At 32.1% G+C, this 23483-nt stretch overlaps 2 protein-coding genes across 2 annotated transcripts; both read left to right on the top strand.

Moving 5' to 3' along the window:
- Window positions 1-3435: 3435 nt before the first annotated feature.
- LOC141659463 ((S)-8-oxocitronellyl enol synthase ISY1-like) lies at window positions 3436-5331 on the top strand. The gene is made up of 2 exons (XM_074466347.1): window positions 3436-3564; window positions 4096-5331. Exons 1-2 carry the CDS (start codon window positions 3526-3528, stop codon window positions 5212-5214), a joined length of 1158 nt encoding a protein of 385 aa, XP_074322448.1. The 5' UTR covers window positions 3436-3525; the 3' UTR covers window positions 5215-5331.
- A 12924-nt stretch (window positions 5332-18255) lies between these two features.
- On the top strand, window positions 18256-23483 carry LOC141661297 (uncharacterized). The gene is made up of 2 exons (XM_074468281.1): window positions 18256-19270; window positions 19402-23483. Exons 1-2 carry the CDS (start codon window positions 18256-18258, stop codon window positions 23481-23483), a joined length of 5097 nt encoding a protein of 1698 aa, XP_074324382.1.

The raw sequence follows: 23483 nt of genomic DNA, 5'->3' as shown, positions 1-23483 counted from the left end.
AAACGGACTTTTGATCCCGAGCGAAAGTCAACCCCCAGTACTAGAGTCAATCAAGTTATGACCATTTTTTTTACAAAATCGTTTTTGGACATGATTACTCAGAAATCGGATCGCATTAAGGTTCAAAAACGAGTACTCGTACCGATCGAATTACTGATTTTTAGAATATTGACATTCCGAAAAGACACTTCTCATTCTCTCAATTAATGATATATTTTTAATTTAGTTCACATATCAATATCAATGACTAGACCTGGCAAAATAGGTCGGTATCTGAATAACCGAACCGAAATTCATGAAATCGAGATCCGATCTGACATCTGAATCATTCAATCCGATAATTATCCGAAAATTGATTTAAACCGATCCGAAAATACCCGAACCTTAAATTTAACCGAAAATGAACCGAAATACAAGATTCGATTATAACTTGAACCGATTAAAACCGAATAATATATTTTCGCACCGAATATGACCCAAAATAAGCAAAATTTATACTTTAAACAATTTTTTGTTTATGATATCATACTTATTTAATCATATTATTTTGTAAAAGTACATTATATAACATTAAAATTACTAAATTAAATAAAAAGATATTTTTAAAATCTCAAAAATTGAAAAAAAAATTATGATCCAAAAATATTCTAACCGAATTTAATTCCGAACATAATTTTGTCCGATCTTAATCCGAATTTTATCTGATTTTAATCTGAATTAAACTCCAACTGAATCACGTCCTATCCGATTCGAATGGTCTTCAAATATATCATAATCCGAAAGTAAATCCGATCTCAAATTGATCTGATCCGAAAACGAACCGGTAATCCGAATTATCAGGTCTATTAATGACAATAACATTAATGACACTCTTATCTCTTATACGTAATTTAATTAAAATATGAAACTAATGATTGAAATTCAAGAACCTAATTAAAATAAAGACCTTGATTTTGTTTTGGCCGTCTAGTCTATACAGAGGGTCCTTTATATATGCTATTACCCATTTTTATTTATTTGCCACCCTTTTATCATTAATTTTATCATTATTATTATTAATTTTTGCATTAAATTTTTAATTTTTCCAATCTTAAAATTATTAAATTTTATATTTCATATATATATAAATGTATATTTCACTATAATTTTGTTATAATATGTTTTCAAACCTTATTCATAATTTTTGCAATAAAATATACAATATTTTAACAATATATTTAATTTCCATTTAATCTCTTTAAAACTTATAATTACTACTCCCTCCGTCCCAATATACGTTTCATCTTTTGATTTTCGGTACTGTTCACGGTAAGCGATTGACTATTAATTTACGTCTAATCTATAATATCAAACATAATCATGAGTGATCTCGTTGGATTCGTATTTATCAGTACTTTAATACAGTGAAATTTTTATATTTAATACTAATACGAATTTAAAGATATTAATGATCAAAAGTGTGCATTGGTAAACGTGTCCAACACAAATAGGAAACGTTTTTAGGGACGGAAGGAGTAATAATAATTCTAAAATTACATATATGCCCCTGACGAACAACCACTGTATCTACCTTATGCCAATTATATATACTAGCCTATATAACCCGTGCGATGCACGGGCTAATTATAACATTTGCAATTTTTTTATATTATTATTTTATATAAAGTAATAAAAATAATAAGTGTGTAAGTGTACTATTACGCGGCGCGTATGTATTTCCAATTATTGGATATTGAGATTAATGAAATTCAAATATTTACGTATTATTTTATATACATCATATTATTGAAGGGTTCAAAATTTATATAATTAAAATCTTAAAATGTCCTCCTATTACAATTTATACGTCGCTTTGCTGCGCCGCTCCAGAGCCTATAAGTAATTAGGAGACTTAAATATGAGTGGTATACGTAGATGACTTGGTATTATGTTTTTAAAATATTATTTTTAAAATTTTTCTTGATTTATTAATTTTTTTGATATATTATAATTTGAATTACTAAAACTAATTTTGAAAGTATTTGATTCCCTACAAAAGAGGTAAAAGAGAAGTTGAGTGCAATTAGAAATTTAGTTGGATAATAATTCATAGAGTTTGTAATTATATTAGATACATGATTTAATTTTTTTAATAAAATTATATTTGTTTAAACTTTATTTTGAAAGATGTTAACATAGATGTTACCAACAAATCAAACGTTTGAAGCTTATAATAAACGGTTTTTCTGTTGTGTGCCTATGGACATACAATAAACACAAACTTTTATAAATTTAACTTGTTTTGATTGACCAATACTTCTCAATGATGATTGACCCCTGTATTTACAACAAATACACCAATCAAAACATTTCAAACTTTATAATTTTAGTGCTTAGCATGTGCCCACGGGCACACACTAACAAACCCCATAATAATATAGTATATCGATGATATAATTGTTTTAGCCCGCTAGTTTAATTTAAAAGAACATATTTATTTTGTTTTATTTTACCTCATACTAGAGATGCACAAAAAACTCGGGCCCGAAAATCTGGTCCGGCCCGATCCGATCAAAGCCCGGTCAGGTCCGGCCCGGTCCCGGCCCGGGCTTCGGGCCTCGACGGGCCCTATATTTTTAGGCAAAGCCCGGTCCGGTTCGGCCCGGTTAAAAGCCCGGGTTCGGCCCGGCCCGGCCTGATTAAAAGTCCGAAAAAGCCCGGTTATAATCTGATTATTCTAATATATTTTCTTATATATTTATAAATTCACATTTACTATAAAGATAAATAATACTTTAAACACATATATATTTACATATTTGTGATTAATAATATTATTTATATACTTCGTTGCATAAATAATGAAAGAAGATATAATAAATACACTGTATATATTTGGATATCATTGTTATCATAACAATGATAAAATATATTATATAAACATGTTTATTTTTTGCCGAACTTAAATGTTTTCAACGAAGTGATGTTTTCATAAAAATATTCCATTTAAACTAATACATTTTTACGATGATATAGTTGCTAACACATGTATTGTTCAGAATCTCTAATAATACTCGAGCCGATTTAAATTAGAAAAAACCCCGGCCCGTTCCGATCCGGCCCGAAAAAAGCCCGGTTAGGCCCGTCTCGAGGGCCCAAACGGGTTTTGACATTTCCGGAAAACCCGGCCCAGCCCGGTCAAAGTCAAAGCTCGAAAAGTCCGGACCAGTCAAAGTCCGGGATTTTTAAGGCCCAGTCAAATCCGGCCCGGTGGGCCTTTTGTGCATCTCTACCTCATACCCATAATATAAATTAATTTTATTTTAGTTCGCTAGATCTATTAATACCGATCAACTGATAATTTATTAGCTTCATTTAATTTGGATTTAGCCCACCAATTTTGTTTTAGTCCAATTCCGACCCATTGTACATAATAGTAAAAAGTCTATGGTGGCATACAACCGTTTCTACTTGATTTCTCTGTCTATAAATGCATGTTTTCATTTTCACAAATTTCATTTCACAACCAAAAAGCAATCTATCAAAATGAGCTGGTGGAAGTTAGCTGCAGTTGGCGCTGCAAGGGTAATCCTCTGATGCAGATACTTTTGTATTATCTCATTTTTCAAAAAAAAATCTTACTTTCGAAAAAAATAGGTAAATCGGAACTTTTTTAAGTTAGCGTAAGAGAAATGATAGAGTTCTTAAACCGTTTCAAATCTTGAGCTGTGATTATATTATTCATTAGGTAAATTGGAACTTTTTTTAAGTTAGTGTAAAAGAAATTATAGAGTTCTCAAACCGTTTCAAACCTTGAGCTGTGATTATATTATTCATTCATTTATGCTTATTTTTTAGATCTTTTTCGGGATATGTAGCATTCTTCTGACCGTAATAAGCAGTATGGCCAAACAGAGACATTCATTTATATTATTGTTTGTTTGAGCTGGAGCTCGAGTTCGTTAATGAGCTGAGCCGAACGAGCTTTTAACGAGCCGAAGCTTGTTCAGCTTGATTCATGAACGGCCTACATTTATGTTTATGCATGCTTTTGTTCTAACTGTTCCATCTTTTGTTTGTGCATTACTGACTTACTCCTTTGAATGCTTACTTTAGAAACCTCTGAATCAAGGTTTGAGCAATGAAAATGTGGCCCTGGTTGTAGGAATTACAGGCATTTCAGGCAACAGTCTGGCTGAGATTCTCCCTCGCCCTGACACTCCCGGAGGCCCCTGGAAAGTCTATGGCGTTGCTCGTCGTCCGAGACCGTTATGGGATGCAAGCCACCCTGTTGAGTACATCCAGTGTGACATTTCCAATGCAGAAGAAACTGAAAGCAGACTCTCCCCCCTCAAAGATGTGACTCACCTCTTTTATGCCACTTGGACTAATACACATGATGCAGATGAAAATTGCGAAATCAATGCTAAAATGTTTAGAAATGTGTTGAATTGTGTGTTTTCAAATGCACCAAAACTGCAACATGTTTGTTTGCAAACTGGGATAAAGCATTATTTTGGCGGTTTTGAAGCTTTTGGGACAGCAGCACATGATCCTCCGTATACCGAAGATCTTCCAAGGCTAGATGCTCCAAACTTTTACTATAATCAAGAGGATATCTTGTCTGAATATGTAGCCAAAAAAGATGGCCTGACTTGGTCAGTCCATAGGCCTGGAGTTATATTTGGTTTTTCGCCTTACAGTATGACAAATATTATATGTACTATCTGTGTTTATGCTGCAATATGCAAACATGAGGGTGCAGTTCTGAGGTTTCCAGGGACTAAGGAATCTTGGAGTAGCTATTCAGTAGCCTCGGATGCTGACTTGATTGCTGAGCAAGAGATATGGGCTGCAGTGGATCCAAACGCAAAAAATGAAGCGTTTAATTGCAGTAATGGAGATGTGTTCAAGTGGAAGCATTTCTGGAAGGTGCTGGCAGAGCGATTTGAGGTGGAATGCGGAGAATTTGAAGACGGAGATAGGTTGACACTACTGGAGTTGATGAAGGATAAAGGGAGTGTGTGGGATGAGATTGTAAAACAACACAAACTGGTGCCTACTAAACTTGAAGATATTGGAAGTTGGTCACATATTGATTACCTTCTTGGCATTGAGAATCCTTTAGATACTATGAACAAGAGCAAGGAGCATGGATTCTTTGGTTATAGGAATACCAAATCCTCATTCATTTCTATTATTGAGAAGTTGAAAGTTTCCAAATTTGTTCCTTAGTTTGGAAATGGTTTTGGTTGTTTCATGTTGAATGTGTTTACATTTGTGTTGTCTTGACAATGTCTAGTACATTGAATAAACTACAAAATAATGAAATAAAACTTTACCTTTGCATAACGTATTTCATCTGCCAACTGCCTGACTATCAAACTTTTCTAAATGTTTCGGTTCTTATATAATTTTTTCAAAAATGTTTAAAAAGAGTTTGACGGACGACAACTATGACCATGATTATCAAAATCAAGATTTTTTTGATAATACAAATTTACAGTTACATGCTAGTCACATCAAATGGAAGCAATTTTACAGAGTCTTCACCAGTTTGATATCTCATCTTCAGCAAAAGCATAAAGGAAACTTACTAGCCTGTACTTAACTAATGACCAGAGTGCGATTAGATAGCTCAACTGGTAAGAGCTTATCTCTCTGGTCCTCTCGCTTATCCCCAAATTTATTGGAACACATACTAATTTGTAAGACATCTGAGCCTAATTATTTAAATAAGTGACTATGAACATACCCTTGCTTTATACATCTACACTCCACAACTATTTCTTCAAGCAACTGTTTGGCATAGAAATTCCAGTAGTTGTTCCTCCGCTATTTTTACAAGTTGATCGGGCATCTGTATTCATATAACTGAGTTTTACGTCCTGCAATTTGATCCCCGTGCACGGACGAGTAGGACTGCAATCAAAAGCCACTGCAACTTTGCTAGCCGACGTGCCTTGGACATTTTTATACGTCACTCCTGTTATCTTTACCCCTGAAGTCTGTGGTAAGGACAAATAATTTAACGTTACAAAGCGAAAGAAAAACTTAAAGTTCTGATCCTGGATCCTTTCAGTTTCAGGTAATTATTTTTCAAGTTTCAGGTACCTGACGAGGACAACCCTGATTGTTGGGGCAGTAGTTCTGGTCGATGATGATAGGATTCTCAACATTTCTCATTTGAATATTTTGATATAAAACGTTTCTAACAAAGGAATTTGTCGGCCAAGCCCATGATTTGATTCGTAGGCCATTGTCTGAGCCTGTGAATGCCGAGTTTATCAATGTGATATTCTGCACGCCAGCTTCTTTCGCCATTTTTCCCAAACTTCCAATGCTGTAGAAGTAATATAGAAGCCATAATTAACCAAAGTTATGTTAACTAGTAAATAATTATGGGGTTCGGTCATGGTAAACTATTGTTGCAGCATATCATATCCGTGTTCAGTAGGTTTTTTGACGTGCATACCCGGGGACCATCATTATAACAGTGCATATACAACCTTCATTTTTTTTGTAAAGAATACGTGATATGTGTATTCAGTTTTTGGAAAACAAGAAATACGCATGGTCATGCGTATCCTTTACAAATTTTTAAAACACAAAATTCGCATGTTGTACATGCGTAATTTGGACACTCCGTCCCTCCAAATGGTATTTTGGGCACCACTCCCCCAAATGATGGGTATTTTGGTTTTTACTCTTATATTAAACTAGTCTACCCAGGGTCTTTTATATATGTTGTTATCAATTTTTATTTATTTGCCACCCTTTTACCATTAATTTTTATTATTATTATTATTTATAATTTTTGCAATAAATTTTTCATTTTTCCAATCTTAAAATTATTAATATATATATATATATATATGTATGTATATTTCACCCTAATTTTGTTATAGTATATTTTTAAACCTTATTCTTAATTTTTCGCAATAAAATATACAATTAAAAAATATATTTAATCTCTTTAAAATTTATAATTACTAATAATAATTCTAAAATTACAGATATACTCCTAACGTACAAATCACTTTATTATGTATATATATGTATAAATATATATACTAGATTAAAACTCGTGTGATGCACGGATCACACATATCTTCTTTAATATTATATAATTTAAAAAAAAATTGAATTCAATTCTTAATTTTGTTCATTTAAAATTTTAAATAATATAACTTTATAATAATTATATTAGTAGACGTATATGTTCATAACTTTTTAGAACATTTAAACTTATTTAAAGTGATAACATTGGTAAAAGAGGAAATGTTATTATAACGAAATTATTATTTTATTGAGAGTAAAAATATTATGTCTTCATTATGTTGGGACCTTAAAAAATATTATTTTAGCATGGTGATTATTTAATCGATTAATTATAATTCTATAAAAGATATTTGAAAAAGATAATATTACTAATTGAACAATATAGTTTTATTAATAACTCTATGTGTATTTTTTTAAAAAAATATTTATGTTTTAATTAAAATTTGATATTTTAGTTCACATCAATTGAATACGAATTATATTTAGTCTAATATTAATTTGATTTATCTCGGATCAGTGATTTTCATTATTTTATTTTAACTCGATACTCAATACACCGACCAAATCAAATAATTATTTTTAGTTTAATTTTATTTTTTTAAAACTTTGGATCAATAAGATAATTTTATTGTAGACTGAATAATTAGTATATATGATTTTATTTTTGTTGTTGAATTGTATTTTTATTTTAATTTTGTGTTAGTCGGAATCAATTGTATAATGTACTTTTTTATCCTGAATAAGTAAAATACATTATTTTGTTTATCTAAGTTCATTAGTATAATTTTTTTAGGAGGATTGATAGTATTATGATTTTATCTTAACTCGATTCGCATGATATATCAACTAAATCTTAATAATAATATATAGTTTGCTTAAATTTAATTTAGCCCGAAGTAACAAATTAGAATAATATAGAACTCGATATGAATTAAAACATAAATTGGTAGAAGAAGTTGAATTTAAAATAAATTATAATGATATAGAGTTCGATATACAATAGAATTGAAATTGGTAAAGCAATAAAGGAAGTTGACTTGAATATCAATTAGAATTAAAATTGATCGATCCAATAATTAGAATTAGAATAATTAAGTAAGGGTAATTAAGTAATTTCATCAAGTACCGACCGACCGACTACCAAACTTTTATTGTTTCGTCTATTATAATATACTAGCTTAAAACCAGTGCGATGCACGCACTGTACAGATTTTTTTTAATATTACATAATTTTAAAAAAAATACTTGAATTCAATTCTTAATTTTGTTCATTTAAATCTTTAAATGATATGACTTCATGATAATTATATAAGCAAACATATATGTTCATAACTTTTTAGAATATTTAAACTTATTTAAAGTGATAACATGGTAAGGGGGAATATTATTATAATGAAATTATTATTTTATTGAGAGTGAAAATATAATGTCTCCATTATGTTGGTAACTTAAAAAAACTATTATTTTAGCATGATGATTATTTAATCAATTAACTATAACTCTAACGATATAGTTTTATTGAAAATTTTAAGTATTTTTTTTAAAAATATGTCTTAAATAAAATTAGATTTTTTATTTCACATGAATAGGATAGGAATTATACTGGGTCTAATATTAATTTGATTTATCTCGGATCAGTGATTTACATTATTTTATTTTATCCCGATGCCCAATACACTGACCAAATCAAATTAATTATTTTTAGTTTAATTTTAATTTTTTTTAATTCCGGATCAATAAGATAATTTTATTTTAGACTGAATAATTAGTATATATGTTTTTTTGTTGATCGAATTGTATTTTTATTTTAATTTTGTTTTAGTGTGAATCAATTGTATAATGTATTTTTTAATCCTCGATAAATAAAATATATTATTTTGTTTTTTCCAAATTTATTAGTATAATTTTTTTAGGATGATTGATAGTATTATTAATTTATCTTAACCCGAGTCACATTATCTATCAAGCAAATCTTAGGAATTATATTTAGTTTGTTTATATTTAATTTAGCCCGAAATAACAAATTAGAATGATATAGAACTCCATATGAATTAAAACTTAAATTGGTAGAAGAAGTTGAATTTAATATAAATTATAGAGATATAGAGTTCGATATAAAATAGAATTAAAATTGGTAAAGTAATAGAGAAAGTTGACTTCAATATCAATAAGAATTAGAATTAGAATTGATCGACCCAATAATTAGAATTAGAACAATTAAGTAAGGGCAATTAAGTACTTTCATTAAGTACCGCCCGACCGACTACCGAACTTTTAATGTTTCGTCTATTATAATATAGGATAGACTAGTTTAAATCCCGTGCGATGCACGGGTTTCCGTTAATATTTAAAATATAGTTTTAAAATATTTATATAAATATAGAATAATTATAAATTTATAATAAAAATAATAGGATAACGTGTGTGGTCGCAATTTAGTAGGATAAGTATACTATATCTAGTCGTTTAAAAAATTAGTAGTTTAGTAGATATATAACACTATTTATTTATTTTTTAATAATAGGATAAGTTGTGATTGTAATGTTTATTAGGATAAGTAGACTATGTTTGTAGTAGTTTAACGGATATATAACACTATTTATTTAATTTTTTAAATAACCAAAATTGAGAGATAACAATTAATTGTTTTTATTAATATATATTATAAATTATAATATTAATACATTGTTGGCATTCAAAACTTATACCACAATAATAATAATTTTTAAGACCATATCTAACGTTTCTCATCAATTTAATCCGAGGCTGAGAATGGAGTAACTAGAGGACCAACAATCAAAATTTCAATTTTTCGTCTTTAATATAATAATATAGATAATATATATAGATAGATAGTATAGAAGATAAATAGATAATCAACATATATTAAAAAGAATTATGCATAATATTTTTAGAGAAAGTTTTTTTTTTTGAGGAAAATAAAAAAGAACATGTTTTACTTAAAAAATGTATAGATTAAAAATATTTGTATAAAATATTTGTAGAGAAAAAAGTTGTTTTAGTTGGTGAAAATAAAAAAAGACAACGTATTTTACTTATAAAGATAATTGGTTAGATATTAATTAAGTAAGTGCAATTGAGTAATTTTTTTTAATAAAGGGAAATTATGTGATTGAAGGAAGGACCATAAAATTTCGTATTTAATATAATAATATAGATAAATAAATAATTCGACTTCAAAAATCAAATTATTATTTTTATTTTGTTTATGTAATTGAATTGTAAGATAATGCTTATTTTATGTATATTTGTCTTTATATTAATAGTAAAAATTATATAAAACAAATATTTTTTTTACGGTGGACCCGTACAAAATATATTCGCGACAACTATTGGTTAGTAGGGGTGAACGCGGGTCGGATTGGCCGGGTTAGAGGTAATAAATCGAACCAACCCAATTAATTCGGTTTAAAAAAAATGAATCCGTTAACAAAAAAATTATTGTCAATCAAACCCTACCCTTTAAAAATTGAGTGGGGGTGGGTCGGGTTGGTTTGGGTTAAAACTTGAATAAAATTACTTAAATATATTTAGGATTCAAAATTACAAATAAATTTAATCAAAATTGAAGTATACCCCATAGTTTAATAGAAGATAAATATTATTGGATATTATACATACTGTGTACTCTTCTAGTTTAAAATAAATAACTTACGGTGTGTTATGCGTAAAAAAATAATTTTATTTCAAATATATTATTTATTATAATAAATATATAAATTAAAATTTCAAATAATAATACTATAAATATAAAATCGGGTTAGGTTGGGTTGAGTTGGGTTAGTAAGAATTTAAATTTTTTGAACCTTGACCCAACCTATTATATTCGGGTCAACAAAAAAATTAAACCAATTAAATTTCGAGTTTTGGATAGTTGCGTTCCATCGGCCGAAATAAGGGGTGGGTTGGGTCGGTTTTGCGGTTTAGTCGATTGTTTGTTCACCCCTGTTGATTAGGGCTGCAGATTGTCTTAAACGATGAGATGAGATTGTTGTTGTTGTCAAAGAATAAGGACGATGATGCTAAGTTGTTCTTGTAAAGCAGTTAAAAATTTATGGATTGCTAATGTTAAAGAGCTTAACAAAGTATTTAAGTAAAATAATAATTAAATAAAATAAATAATTAAGTAGCTGAAAAAGTTAATTTATTAGTTATTAGTGATTATAATATTATTATTCTATTTTATTAAATAAACTTATCCGTGATATTTAGAAAAGTTGTTTTAATAGAGAAATAAAAGAAGGTAACGTTTTATTGATGAAAACGATTTTTATTTATTTTTCTATTATGATTCGACTAGTAAGGCTAATAAGACTTTTAAGTAAAATAAGGGTAATTTAATAAATTGAACGTGTACCAAAAAACGGGTACTGTACCAAAACTTTCAATGTTTCGTCTTTTTTATATAATAGTAATAGATGTGTGTGCATGCGTGTGTATAATTGTTTTAGCCCACTAGGTTCATACTGATTAAAAGAACATAGATTTTCTGTTTTATTTTAGCTTGTATCCATAATATAACTTTATTTTGTTTTAGTTAGCTGGGCCTGTTACTACTAATTTTGTTTCAGCCCACCAACTCGGACCCATTGTACGTAATAATAAAACATTATTGTACATAATAATACAAAGTCTGTGGTGGCATATAACCGTTTCTACTTGATTTCTCTGTCTATAAATGCATGTTTTCATTTTAACAAATTTCACAACCAAAAAAACAATCTATCGAAATGAGCTGGTGGCAGTTAGCTGCAGTTGGCGCTGCAAGGGTAATCCTCTGATGCATGCAGATACTTTTGTATTATCTCATTTTTCACAAAAAAAATCTTAGTTTCGAAAAAAGTTAGTGTCAGAGAAATGATAGAGTTCTCGAACCGTTTCAAATCTTGAGCTGTGATTATATTATTCATTCATTTATGTTTGTTTTTGAGATCTTTTTCGAAATACGTAGCATTCTTGTTACCGTAACAAGCAGTATGGCCGAACAGAGACATTCATTTATATTATTGTCTGTTCGAGCTCGAGCTCGTGCTACGAGCTCGTTAACGAGCCGAGCCGAACGAGCTCTTAACGAGCCGAGCTCGAGCTCGTTCACGAATTCGTGAACAGCCCTGCATACATGCATGCTTTTGTTCTAATTGTTCCATATTTTGTTTGTGCATTTAACAAAAATAGCTATTCTGAAAAAAATGGCCAATTTTGACCGATCGAATACTCCACTGTCAGTTGGGTATCCCAATTTGTATAAGATACTCCACTGGTAGTTGGGTATTTCATATATAGGATACTCCACTGCCAGTTGGGTATCTTATATAAAGTTGATACTCCATTGACAGTTGGGTATCCCATCGGCCAAAGTTGACCAACTTTTCAGAAATTGGTTATTTTTGTCAATTTTGTGTAAAAATAGGCTAAATTTGTCCTTCACCCATATAATAATAAGGTATTGAACTTATGACGGAAATCAAAATTATCGTCGTAAATTAAAGCCGACGTCGTTCTTCTGCGCAGCTGATTCCAGTTTTTTATTCAATTGGTGATAGTTTTAATAATAAAATAATTAACTTGCGACATAATTTATTTTTCGTCGTTAATAATTACGACGAAATAAATTTTCCGTCGTAAGTTAGGCACACAAAAAAAACCGTCGTCCGTCGCAAAAGCCCTGATTTTTTGTAGTGATTGTTGAGTTTGTATAGAGTGATTTTGACTGAAAATTATAGAAAACATAGCTGATTTGACCATGAATTGGCTTGGACGGAAAATGAAAGGTCACCGGAACGGTGCAGGTTTCTGGGCTGCCCAGATTCCGGCAACACTTTCTTCTTTTTCCGATTGTTTTAACGGAAAAAAGTCAAACTTAACGAAATAATGTAGAATTTAATATAAAAGTAACGTTAGTAGAAAAAAAAATGTAAGTTGGGTGGTAGGTTTCAAAAGAAATAAATAATTGAGCCATAACAACATTGATTTCCTCGACTCACTCTATTGTAGGGTAACTCTAAATAACTCCTCTTAGATTAATCATGTGGGCTGCTCTTCTTTTGGGTGCTGCTCCCAATTTTCTGGGATATGGTGGTGTGGCCTCTTGCTGGAGGACCACCTGTGAGTTGAGTTGATTTGAGATGATGGAAGAGTTTACATGTTTTACATTCTGTGTTTATTGTTTGCATTTTTTTCCTTCTTACGTTTCATTGTTTTACTTCTTAATATTTTTCTTTTATAATTTTCAAAATTAATTTAACTTTTTGAGGCACTGTGCAATAGAAAGTCAAACCCAACCTTTTTTTTTGGAATTTTATACAAATTAATATTTGGTATTTTTTTGGTATTTGAATAAATAATTTTAATATTTGGAATGGGAACCTTGTTAATTTACTCTATACTATAGATGGCTAAATCATAGCATTCTCATGGATTTCATAGGATTTTCGGTGCATATTAAGAGTGTGATTAATGGGAGAAGAACAAAGACATGATCGCGTCAAGTACTGCTTGATCATGCTGTTGAGAATATCTGATGGCATGCTCACGCCGTTGGATTGCATGAACGTGCCAAAACTGCAAAATACAATAGTGATTATTGAGGACAAGATGGGAGATATTGCATGAACGTGCCAAAACTGCAAAATACAATAGTGATTTTCGTTTTAGGATTTTCTATTTTTATATAAACAATCTTATGATGTAACATATGAATAATCTTTTATTGAAATTAAAATCCTAGAAAATTTTCTCTTCTTTCTTTCTTGTGTATTCAATAATAAAACCTTTCTACATTCAAAATCTGCATTGTGAATTTAAGGTTTTAAAGGATTTGGAGAGTATTTGCGAGTATTAGCGCTTGCTTATCCTAATCAATATGAAACTAAAGTTTCAGGTTCTAGTGCTCCACCCCAATCTCTAATCAATTGAAATGTCAAAAATTTTGAATGAACCAGCTACTCTAACAGCAAAAAAGTCAAATTTTATTTATGAGAAATACCAGCTACTTTTCTGCCCATGAATCCATGATGATAATACCCATGCATGCATTTACCATTTCAAAGTGACGTGACTTCTTTTTTATAGTCTGCAGAGGGGAGGAGAGGTTTCTGAAATTATCAAGTTACTCCTTTGGAATCATCTGTCTGCAGCTTATTATCAAGTTAGAAGCCTTTGAGTACATGACTAGAAGATGAGACCTTCCTTTCTTTGACATCGTCAGTTCTTTGCATTTGGTCGTCATTTAGCTATTTAAAATGTCTTGTTTCACTTTTGATGGTCAAACTGACTCAACTTTGACCGTAAATAAAAATTTATTTTTTTATTATTCTGAAAAACTGAAAAATACATTTTAATGTAGATTAAACATACTTTCTGATAACTTAATTTTTATAAATATTTTTGATAACATATTATGTGAACTTTTTGGTCAATATTCGGTCAATTTGACCGCAAAAAGTCAAACAAGACAGATAAATTGAGACAGAGGTAGTAGCTTATTTACAAATCTAACCAAGAAGTTCTTTTTATCTTTTTATTTGAAGATAAAATAATTTTTAATCAATAAAACAAAAATCAATAATCAAATATCGTTTTACTTGACGCGGAAACTTCACTTCAATATCAATTAGAATTAAAAATGACATACTGTCACAGCCAGAGGTTGTATACAGTTCAACTTCTTGGAAAAAATCTATAATTATTGAAAGATAATAATTATTTCAACAATTTTGTTTCCATACCCTTATCGGAATTTGAATGTACACCAATCAAATACCCTATTGTTTTGAAGAATTTTCTAACTGTCTCTAAGCACACAACAAGCTAGAAATTTATAATCTTAAAGTCATTTTAATTGGTTCCTTGCACCAAAAATACACCAATCAGGATTATTTCGCGTTTAATGTGTGTCATGGGTACATGATAAATAAAGGGTGATGAACAAAAATAACCAGTTTTTTAAAATTTTTGACAAAAATAACCGGTTTTCAATTTATGGCCAATAATGGCCGACGAAATACGTATTTGTGGATGGTGTAATACATGACACGCATAACATGGTGGAGTATTAGGGTATTATGATACTAATAAGGAGACCTGAAAAGTCGCCACGAAGGAAAGGACACCAGGACGAGAGTGACATCATGTCCCCACAACTTTTTCTACTTCTGAGTTTATTTATTTTGCAAGTAGTAGGCACTAATTCTAACACCCAGTAACCCACTGAACACGATAGGCATTTGTTGATTAAGTATTTGATCGGCTATAGTTGACCATTTATTTGAAAGCAGGCATTTATGTTAATAATCTTAAAAAATGAGTTATTTTTGTCAATTTTTCATAAATAAACCGTGTTTTCAAAGACATATTTGTTTTACAATTTTCAAAGATGTGCCCACTTTCAATCTCATTTTTTTAAACAAATCCGTTCTCACACAAAACTTTTTTTTAGAATTATAAACTTCTTTTTAATATTAAGGGGAGTCGAACACCTCCGGTATTACATGACAATTAGCATTTTATCCGTATTACGCATCAATATTTTTTTAATAAAATTTTATTAAAACGATTACATATATCATTGAAAATATGAGATGAAATCAACGTGTTTGTATATTACAAATTAGTAGATTTCTTTTTTATTAAAAAAATATATCATATAATACAAAAATAGAATATTTTTAGTAAAAAGGAAAATTTCCCAATTTTCCCCGTTTGAGGGCGAGGAATGTCTGAATTTTTGTCACCAAGTTCACTAACACCCCGTTTGGTATTTGACATCGTCAGTTCTTTGCATTTGGTCGTCATTTAGCTATTTAAAATGTCTTGTTTCACTTTTGATGGTCAAACTGACTCAACTTTGACCGTAAATAAAATTTATTTTTTTATTATTCTGAAAAACTGAAAAATACATTTTAATGTAGATTAAACATACTTTCTGATAACTTAATTTTTATAAATATTTTTGATAACATATTATGTGAACTTTTTGGTCAAAATTCGGTCAATTTGACCGCAAAAAGTCAAACAAGACAGATAAATTGGGACAGAGGTAGTAGCTTATTTACAAATCTAACCAAGAAGTTCTTTTTATCTTTGTATTTGAAAATAAAATAACTTTTAATCAATAAAACAAATATCAATAATCAAATATCATTTTACTTGACGCGGAAACTTCACTTCAATATCAATTAGAATTAAAAATGACTTACTGAGCAATCGGAAACTAACATATTTAGTTCACCTTCTTGGAAAAAATCTATAATTATTGAAAGAAAATAATTATTTCAACAATTTTTTTTCCATACTCTTATCGGAATTTGAATGTACACCAATCAAGGAAGAAAAAAGGTAAGCAAAAATGAATTTTGTTGTTGACCTGTTAATTATATAAAAGCCATCGTGTGATCAAATACCCTATTGTTTAGAAGAATTTTCTAACTGTCTGTGAGCACCCAACAAGCGAGAAATTTATAAACTTAAGTCATTTTAATTGGTTCCTTGCACAAAAAATACACCAATCGGGATCATAAATTTTGTGTTTAATGTGTGTCGTGGGTACATGATAAATAAACCGTGTTCTCAAAGACATATTTGTTTTAAAATTTTCAAAGATGTGCCCATTTGAATCTCAATTTTTTTTTAAACAAATCCGTTCTCACAGAAAAACTTTTTTTTTACAATTATAAACTTCTTTTTAATATTAAGGGGAGCCGAACACCTCCGATATTATGTGACAATTAGCATTTTATTCGTGTTACGCATCGATATTTTTTTAATAAAATTTTATTAAAACGATCACTTATATCATTGAAAATATGAGATGAAATTAATGTGTTTGTATATTACAAATTAGTAGATTACTTTTTTATTAAAAAAATATATCATATAATACAAAAATAGAATATTTTTAGTAAAAAGGAAAATTTCCCAATGTTCCCCGTTTGAGGGCGAGGACTGTCTGAATTTTTGTCACCAAGTTCACTAAGGTCCCGTTTGGTATTGCTGTTTCAGACAGTTATAACAGTTTTTGCCCATAATGGGTGCTTGTTAAATTTTAAAAGTTGCCGTCTGTAAAAGAGTTTTTGGGCTAAAAACTGTTGTTAGCAAAAGTATGTTTGTTCATGCTTTTGAAAAAAACTGTTTTCACTTTTTAGGAAGTAGCTATCAGTTTCACTATCAAACCTTCTCAAAAATATTATTTTTATATATTATATCTCAAAATATGCGTAAATTAAAAAAAATTATCAACCAGTAATCTAATTTTGCACTTTTTCTCATAGCACAACAATTTTTAACAGCACTACCACACAGAGTCTAAGTTCAGCGAGTAAACCAACTGGTCTTAGTTTTTGTCTGAATTTGACTTTTATAGGTGTATTTTTTATTTTTAAAATATTTAATAAAAGAAATTGTTGAATATAAGATTATGTTAGCATAAGATTATGTCGCAATCGTACTTTCCTCTAGGGTTTTATATCTTCGTCTTACACCTTTATTTATGTTGTGTTTAATTGAAGAGAAAATAATGTCCAAAATAAGTAAAATAATGAACAATAATAACAGTTTGGAAAGAAGAATTGAAAAATAAATATATAAAGTGAGGGTGCTTGAACTTTGATTTCGAATTCATTTCTTTCATCCCGTTTTTATTAATTCAATCGAACACAATATTAGGGCCGAGTATTCGGTCGATTCGGTTCGGACCGGACCAAACCGAATAAACCGAAAAACTGAATTACCTTTTTTTCTTGGACCGGACCGGATCGAAATTGTAATATAGACCGGACTTGACCGAACCAAAATAATTCAGTTCGGTCCGGTTTTGGACCGAATAGATCGAATATCTTTCAAAAATAAAATTATATTGAAAATTTAAACCGAAAATTATAAAATCTAAAATATAATTAAAGTAAGGTGATATATATAGTACTAAGAGTAGTAAATGGGTTCAAAACTTGTCAAACCTCTTAAACTTTAATCTTGTTGTACCACTTATTGCTCTAAAGTTTCAATACAGAATCTAGCTTTCTGTTTGATATAATATATGGATTTGCAAATGAACAAGTAGGTTCAAAGTTGGGGATCATTCATAGTCTCGTCTTTTGACGTGTTAATTTCTGTGTCTCACCTAATGGTGTGTTATATCTTTCTCTAATAATTTTCATTTCATCGGTTCTCAATCTCTGTCTCGTTTCTTGTTTTATCATGGCAAGCTCCTCCCATGAACGTGAAGTTTTAAGGGCATATGAAAATCTAACAATCAATGATGATGATCAGGAGGGTCTTATTTTGGATGAAGGTCTGGTAGAAACCCTGAACAATGGGTATGACCGCTGTTTGGTTGGAAGCTTCTTGACGAACAGAAAGATAAACTTTGGGGCTATGCAAGAGACATTATCATCTATTTGGAGGCCTGTTAAAGGAGTTTTTATGGAGGAATCAAATTATCCCAACTTGTTTATCTTTAAATTCTTTCATGAGTTAGACATTAAACGGGTCCTTGATGATGGACCATGGACGTTTAATCAACAAGTGTTGCTTCTGAAAAAACTGGACGTCAATGAACAACTGAAAGATGTAAAGCTAACAGATCTGTATATGTGGATACAGATATATGATCTTCCCATTGGTTTTAACTCAGAAATCATATTAAAGTCAATAGGGAATTACATGGGAAAGTTCTTGGAGGTTGATCCAAAGAATTTTAAAGGTCTGGGAAAGAATTATCTCAGAATCAAGGTAGCATTGGATGTTCGAAGACCATTGAAGATTGGCATGAAAATTAAAAAGGCCGGAGGAGATTGGTTATGGATAAATTTCAAATATGAAAGATTGCCTTCTTTTTGTTTTTATTGTGGCCTAATTGGTCATTCGGATAAGTTCTGTGAAGCACTCTTTGATAATCCTCAGCATGGGGAGGAGAGAAAGTTTAGTAGTACGTTGAGAGCCCCGATCAGGAGACAGAGTAATAGCAATGGCAATCAATGGTTCAGGGATGCAAATGGTGGTTACGGTGGTCTTCCGGTTGGAGGAGATGGAAGGGAAGGACAGGTAACAAACTCCCGTGATTCTCGTGTAGTTGAAAGAGAAAGCAGCAATCAGGGATATGCAGTTACTAAATTTGCATCAAATCAGGAGGAGGAGTTTGAGGATATTTTGAAATCAAATGAAGATATCCCTAATAATGAGGGATTAGTTGTATCCAAACAGAAAAGAGCGCGTATAGATAATTTGAATGAAAAAGATATGGGCCTCAATCAAGAGCAAAATATTGGGCTGGACACTATTATGGGAGAATCAGTTTTACAAAAGAACCAAAAAAACTTGTTATTGGCGGGACCTGTGGTGCAGGCCCGCCAGTCACAATGAGTACTCTATTTTGGAACTGTAGAGGCTTGGGCAATCCTCAAACAGTTCAAGTTCTGTTGGACCTAGTCCAAATGAAGAAGCCCATGTTTGTATTTCTGATGGAGACTATGTGTAACAATGATAGAGTAGAGAGTGTGCGAGCGAAGATGAACTATGAAGGGCTGTTCACAGTAGCGGGGCCAGGTCATGGTGGAGGTCTGGCATTGTTTTGGAAGCAAGGGGCTAATATAAAGATTAAAGCATCTTCTCATAATTATATTGATACTGAAGTGCAGTTGGAAAATAATGATCTGTGGAGACTTACATTCTTTTATGGTTTTCCAGAGAGAGCACGACGAAGAGATTCTTGGAATTTGCTGAGAAATTTGGCTGCACAATCATCCCTTCCTTGGGTAATTTTGGGAGATTTTAATGATATTCTTCGTGAAAATGAAAAGAAGGGAAGATGCAAACAACCGACTTGGATGTTAAATGGTTTCAAGGACGCTATTTTTGACTGTGGTGTCTCAGACTTGCCAATAGAGGGCTATCCATTTACATGGGAGAGAAGCAGGGGTACTGAAAGATGTGTGGAAGAAATGCTTGATCGTGTTTTTGTTAATGATGACTGGAGAGAAAGATATCCTACGCATTCTGTTCAAAATCTTGTAGCTCCATCTTCAGACCATTCAGCTCTATACTTTCAAATCAGAATATGGAGACCAGTTGCTCGCAAATCGAGGTTTCGTTTCGAAAACTCATGGTTGAGGGAGAAAAGATGTAGTGAGATAGTGCAGGAATGTTGGCATCAGAGTAGGAATAATAGTATTGAGAAGAGAATTAACCTTTGTGCCCAAGAACTTAAAAATTGGGGGGAAAGTCTTTCAAGAAACTTCAAGGATAGACTGAGTAATTGCAGAGAAAGAATGAACAGGTACAGGGGTGGGATAGATGCATTCTCAGTTCAATGCTACACAGAGGCAATGAAAGAATACTCGAGGGTTTTAAGTCAGCAAGAAGATTTTTGGAAACAAAGGGCAAAGCAGCATTGGCTTAAGGGTGCAGATTGCAATACAAGATACTTTCATGTGTATGCATCGGCTCGAAAGAAGAAGAACCAGATTTCTAAGCTAAAAGATGAGGGTGGTAACTGGTGTGATTGGGAGCATGGCTTAGGAGATTTAATCGGAGAGTATTATGAAAAACTTTTCCAATCAAATGAGGTGGAGCTTGAGGAAGTGCTTGAAGGTGTAAACATGAGAATCAATTCAGAACAGAATGAGATGCTAACTGAAAATTTCTCAGCGGAAGAGGTGAAGAATGCAATCTTTTCTATGCATCCGGACAAAAGCCCTGGTCCTGACGGTATGAATCCAGCCTTCTACCAAAGATTTTGGGATATTATAGGGGATGATATTACTTCTGCTTGCATAAATATTTTATCCACTAATAGTATTCCTGATAGATTGAATGATACTTTAGTTGTGCTCATCCCTAAGAAGAACAGTCCGGATACTATGAATGATTTGAGGCCAATCTCTTTATGCAATGTCATGATGAAAATCATAACAAAAATGTTGGCGAATCGAATGAAGGGGGTGCTTTCATCAATTATTTCGGAGATGCAGAGTGCTTTCATTCCTGGAAGACTCATAACCGATAATGTGATTGCAGCGTTTGAAGTAAATCATTGGATGAAAAGAAAGACCCAAGGCAAAATGGGGTATTCAGCTATGAAAATTGATATGAGCAAGGCGTATGACAGAGTAGAGTGGAAGTTTATTATAGGTATCATGCAGAAATTGGGCTTCTCGAGCAAGTGGATTGAGTGGATTTATATGTGTATGTCTACAGTGCATTATACTTTTTTAGTGTCAGGTCATGATGTTGGTCCAATAAAGCCGAGTCGCGGGTTACGCCAAGGAGACCCTATCTCTCCATATCTTTTTCTGCTCTGTACAGAAGGTCTCTCCACTCTTATTCAGAAGAAACAAGCCAGTGGTGCTCTTCATGGATGCAAAATAGCCAACTCAGCGCCTACGGTTTCTCACCTGCTCTTCGCAGATGATTGCTATCTTTTTTTCAGAGCGACAATAGCTGAAGCTCAGTGCATCAAGGACTGTCTAACCTTGTATGAAAAGGCTACAGGGCAGCAAGTGAATTTTCAGAAGTCAAGCATAAATTTTAGTCGCAATACTGTTAATACTGCTATGGAGGATATAAGTCAGTTACTTCATGTCCCCATTCGTAGTGATGATTCTTATCTGGGTCTCCCAAAGAATGTTGCTGGAAATAAAAGAGAAGTTTTCGGGTATATTAAAGACAAGGTCTGGAATAGAATGCAAAGCTGGAAAGGAAAAACAATTTCACGGGGTGGTAAAGAAATTCTTATCAAATCGGTAATTCAGGCTATTCCTTCTTATGTGTCGAGTATTTTTCTTTTGCCAAATTCCCTCTGCGAAGAAATTGAAAGGCTGATGAATAAGTTTTGGTGGCTCTCAGACATGGAAAAGAGCAATGGCATAAGATGGATGGCGTGGGACAAAATGTGTTTTCCAAAAAAGTTTGGGGGTATGGGCTTCAAAAGAATCAGGGGGTTTAACTTAGCACTGTTAGGGAAGCAGATTTGGAGGATTCTTACGGTTCCGCAGTCGTTTGTTGCTAGATTGTTGAAGGCTAGATACTTTCCTTCTTGCTCTATCCTTAATGCAGGGCTGGGAAGTAATCCTAGTTTTGTCTGGAGAAGCATTCTAGCATCAAAAAATCTTATCGGGATGGGCAGTGTGTTGAAAGTTGGTAATGGGGAGACAATAAATATCTGGGATGACCCATGGATTCCAGAAACTGGTTCAACAAAAATTCTCACACCCATTATGCAAGGTCTGGAAGGAGGAAAGGTTAAAGGGCTTTTTAAAACGGATACGCAGGAATGGGATATCGAAGTTCTGAATGATATCTTCAATCAAGGGGATGTGAGGAGGATTCTACAAATTCCTCTGTCGATCTCAAATCAGGAGGATAGATGGTTGTGGTTAGAAGATGGAAAGGGACAGTATACGGTCAAAAGTGGTTATCGAATTCTCAGTAGTTTGAACCTTCAGATGTCAACTGAAAATGTATCCTTTAGCTGGTTAAAACTCTGGAATCTGGTTATACCTCCAAAAGTAAAAATCTTTATGTGGAGAGTTCTTCATGATTGTCTGCCCACTCTCGAGAATTTAAGGAAGAAATTTGTTGATGTTCAACCTCTCTGCCAAGTTTGTAAGATGGTGATGGAGTCTGTGACTCATGCACTAATAACTTGTCCTTTTTCGGTCAGATGCTGGGAGCTCAGTGGTCTGCATTTAAATTATGATCCTGCCCTTTCTTGTAAAGAAATGATTCTACAATTTTTTGCTTCTTCTCTTACGAAAGATCTGGAAATTTTCTGCTCTATAATGTGGAGCATTTGGAATCACAGGAATTTGACGGTGTGGGAAAACAGATTTAAAGCCCCTTCTCAGGTGAATAATGAGGCAAGTGCTGGTCTGTTTCAATGGCAACAAGCCCAGGTTACTCAGAATAGACAAAGCTCGTGCTTTGAGCGTGAAGGTTTGATGATTTGGCAACCTCCTCCCTCAGGCTGGCTAACTTGTAATGTTGACGCTGCTTTCCTCGGAAATGATGGCAGATGTTCATATGGTTGCATAGTGAGAGATGAGACTGGTGGCTTTGTAGCAGGGCGTGGTGGTCGTCTTACTGGCGCTCTTGATCCGCGAGTGGCAGAAGCACTAGCCTTTAGAGAAGCTCTTTCCTGGCTGAAGAAACTGGATTTGGAGAACGTATACATTGAACTCGACTGTCTCAGTGTTGTTGAAGCAATGCGTACAAAGAGCCAAGATGACTCTTTCTTTGGCTCCATTATTGCTGATTGTTCGGATTATATAAAGGACTTGAGGTCCCATTTTGTTTACTTTATTAGGAGGTCAGCGAATTTAGCAGCTCATTACATGGCTAGAGTAGCTAATTCTATGTCTGATCATGAGGAGTGGTTCACTCCACCCTCTTTTATTATCGATGTACTTGATAAAGATTTGAACTATTAA

This window comes from Apium graveolens, chromosome 5 (genome assembly GCF_009905375.1).
Source record: "Apium graveolens cultivar Ventura chromosome 5, ASM990537v1, whole genome shotgun sequence".
Classification (NCBI taxonomy): domain Eukaryota; kingdom Viridiplantae; phylum Streptophyta; class Magnoliopsida; order Apiales; family Apiaceae; genus Apium; species Apium graveolens.
This window is presented reverse-complemented; position numbering and strand designations above follow the sequence as displayed.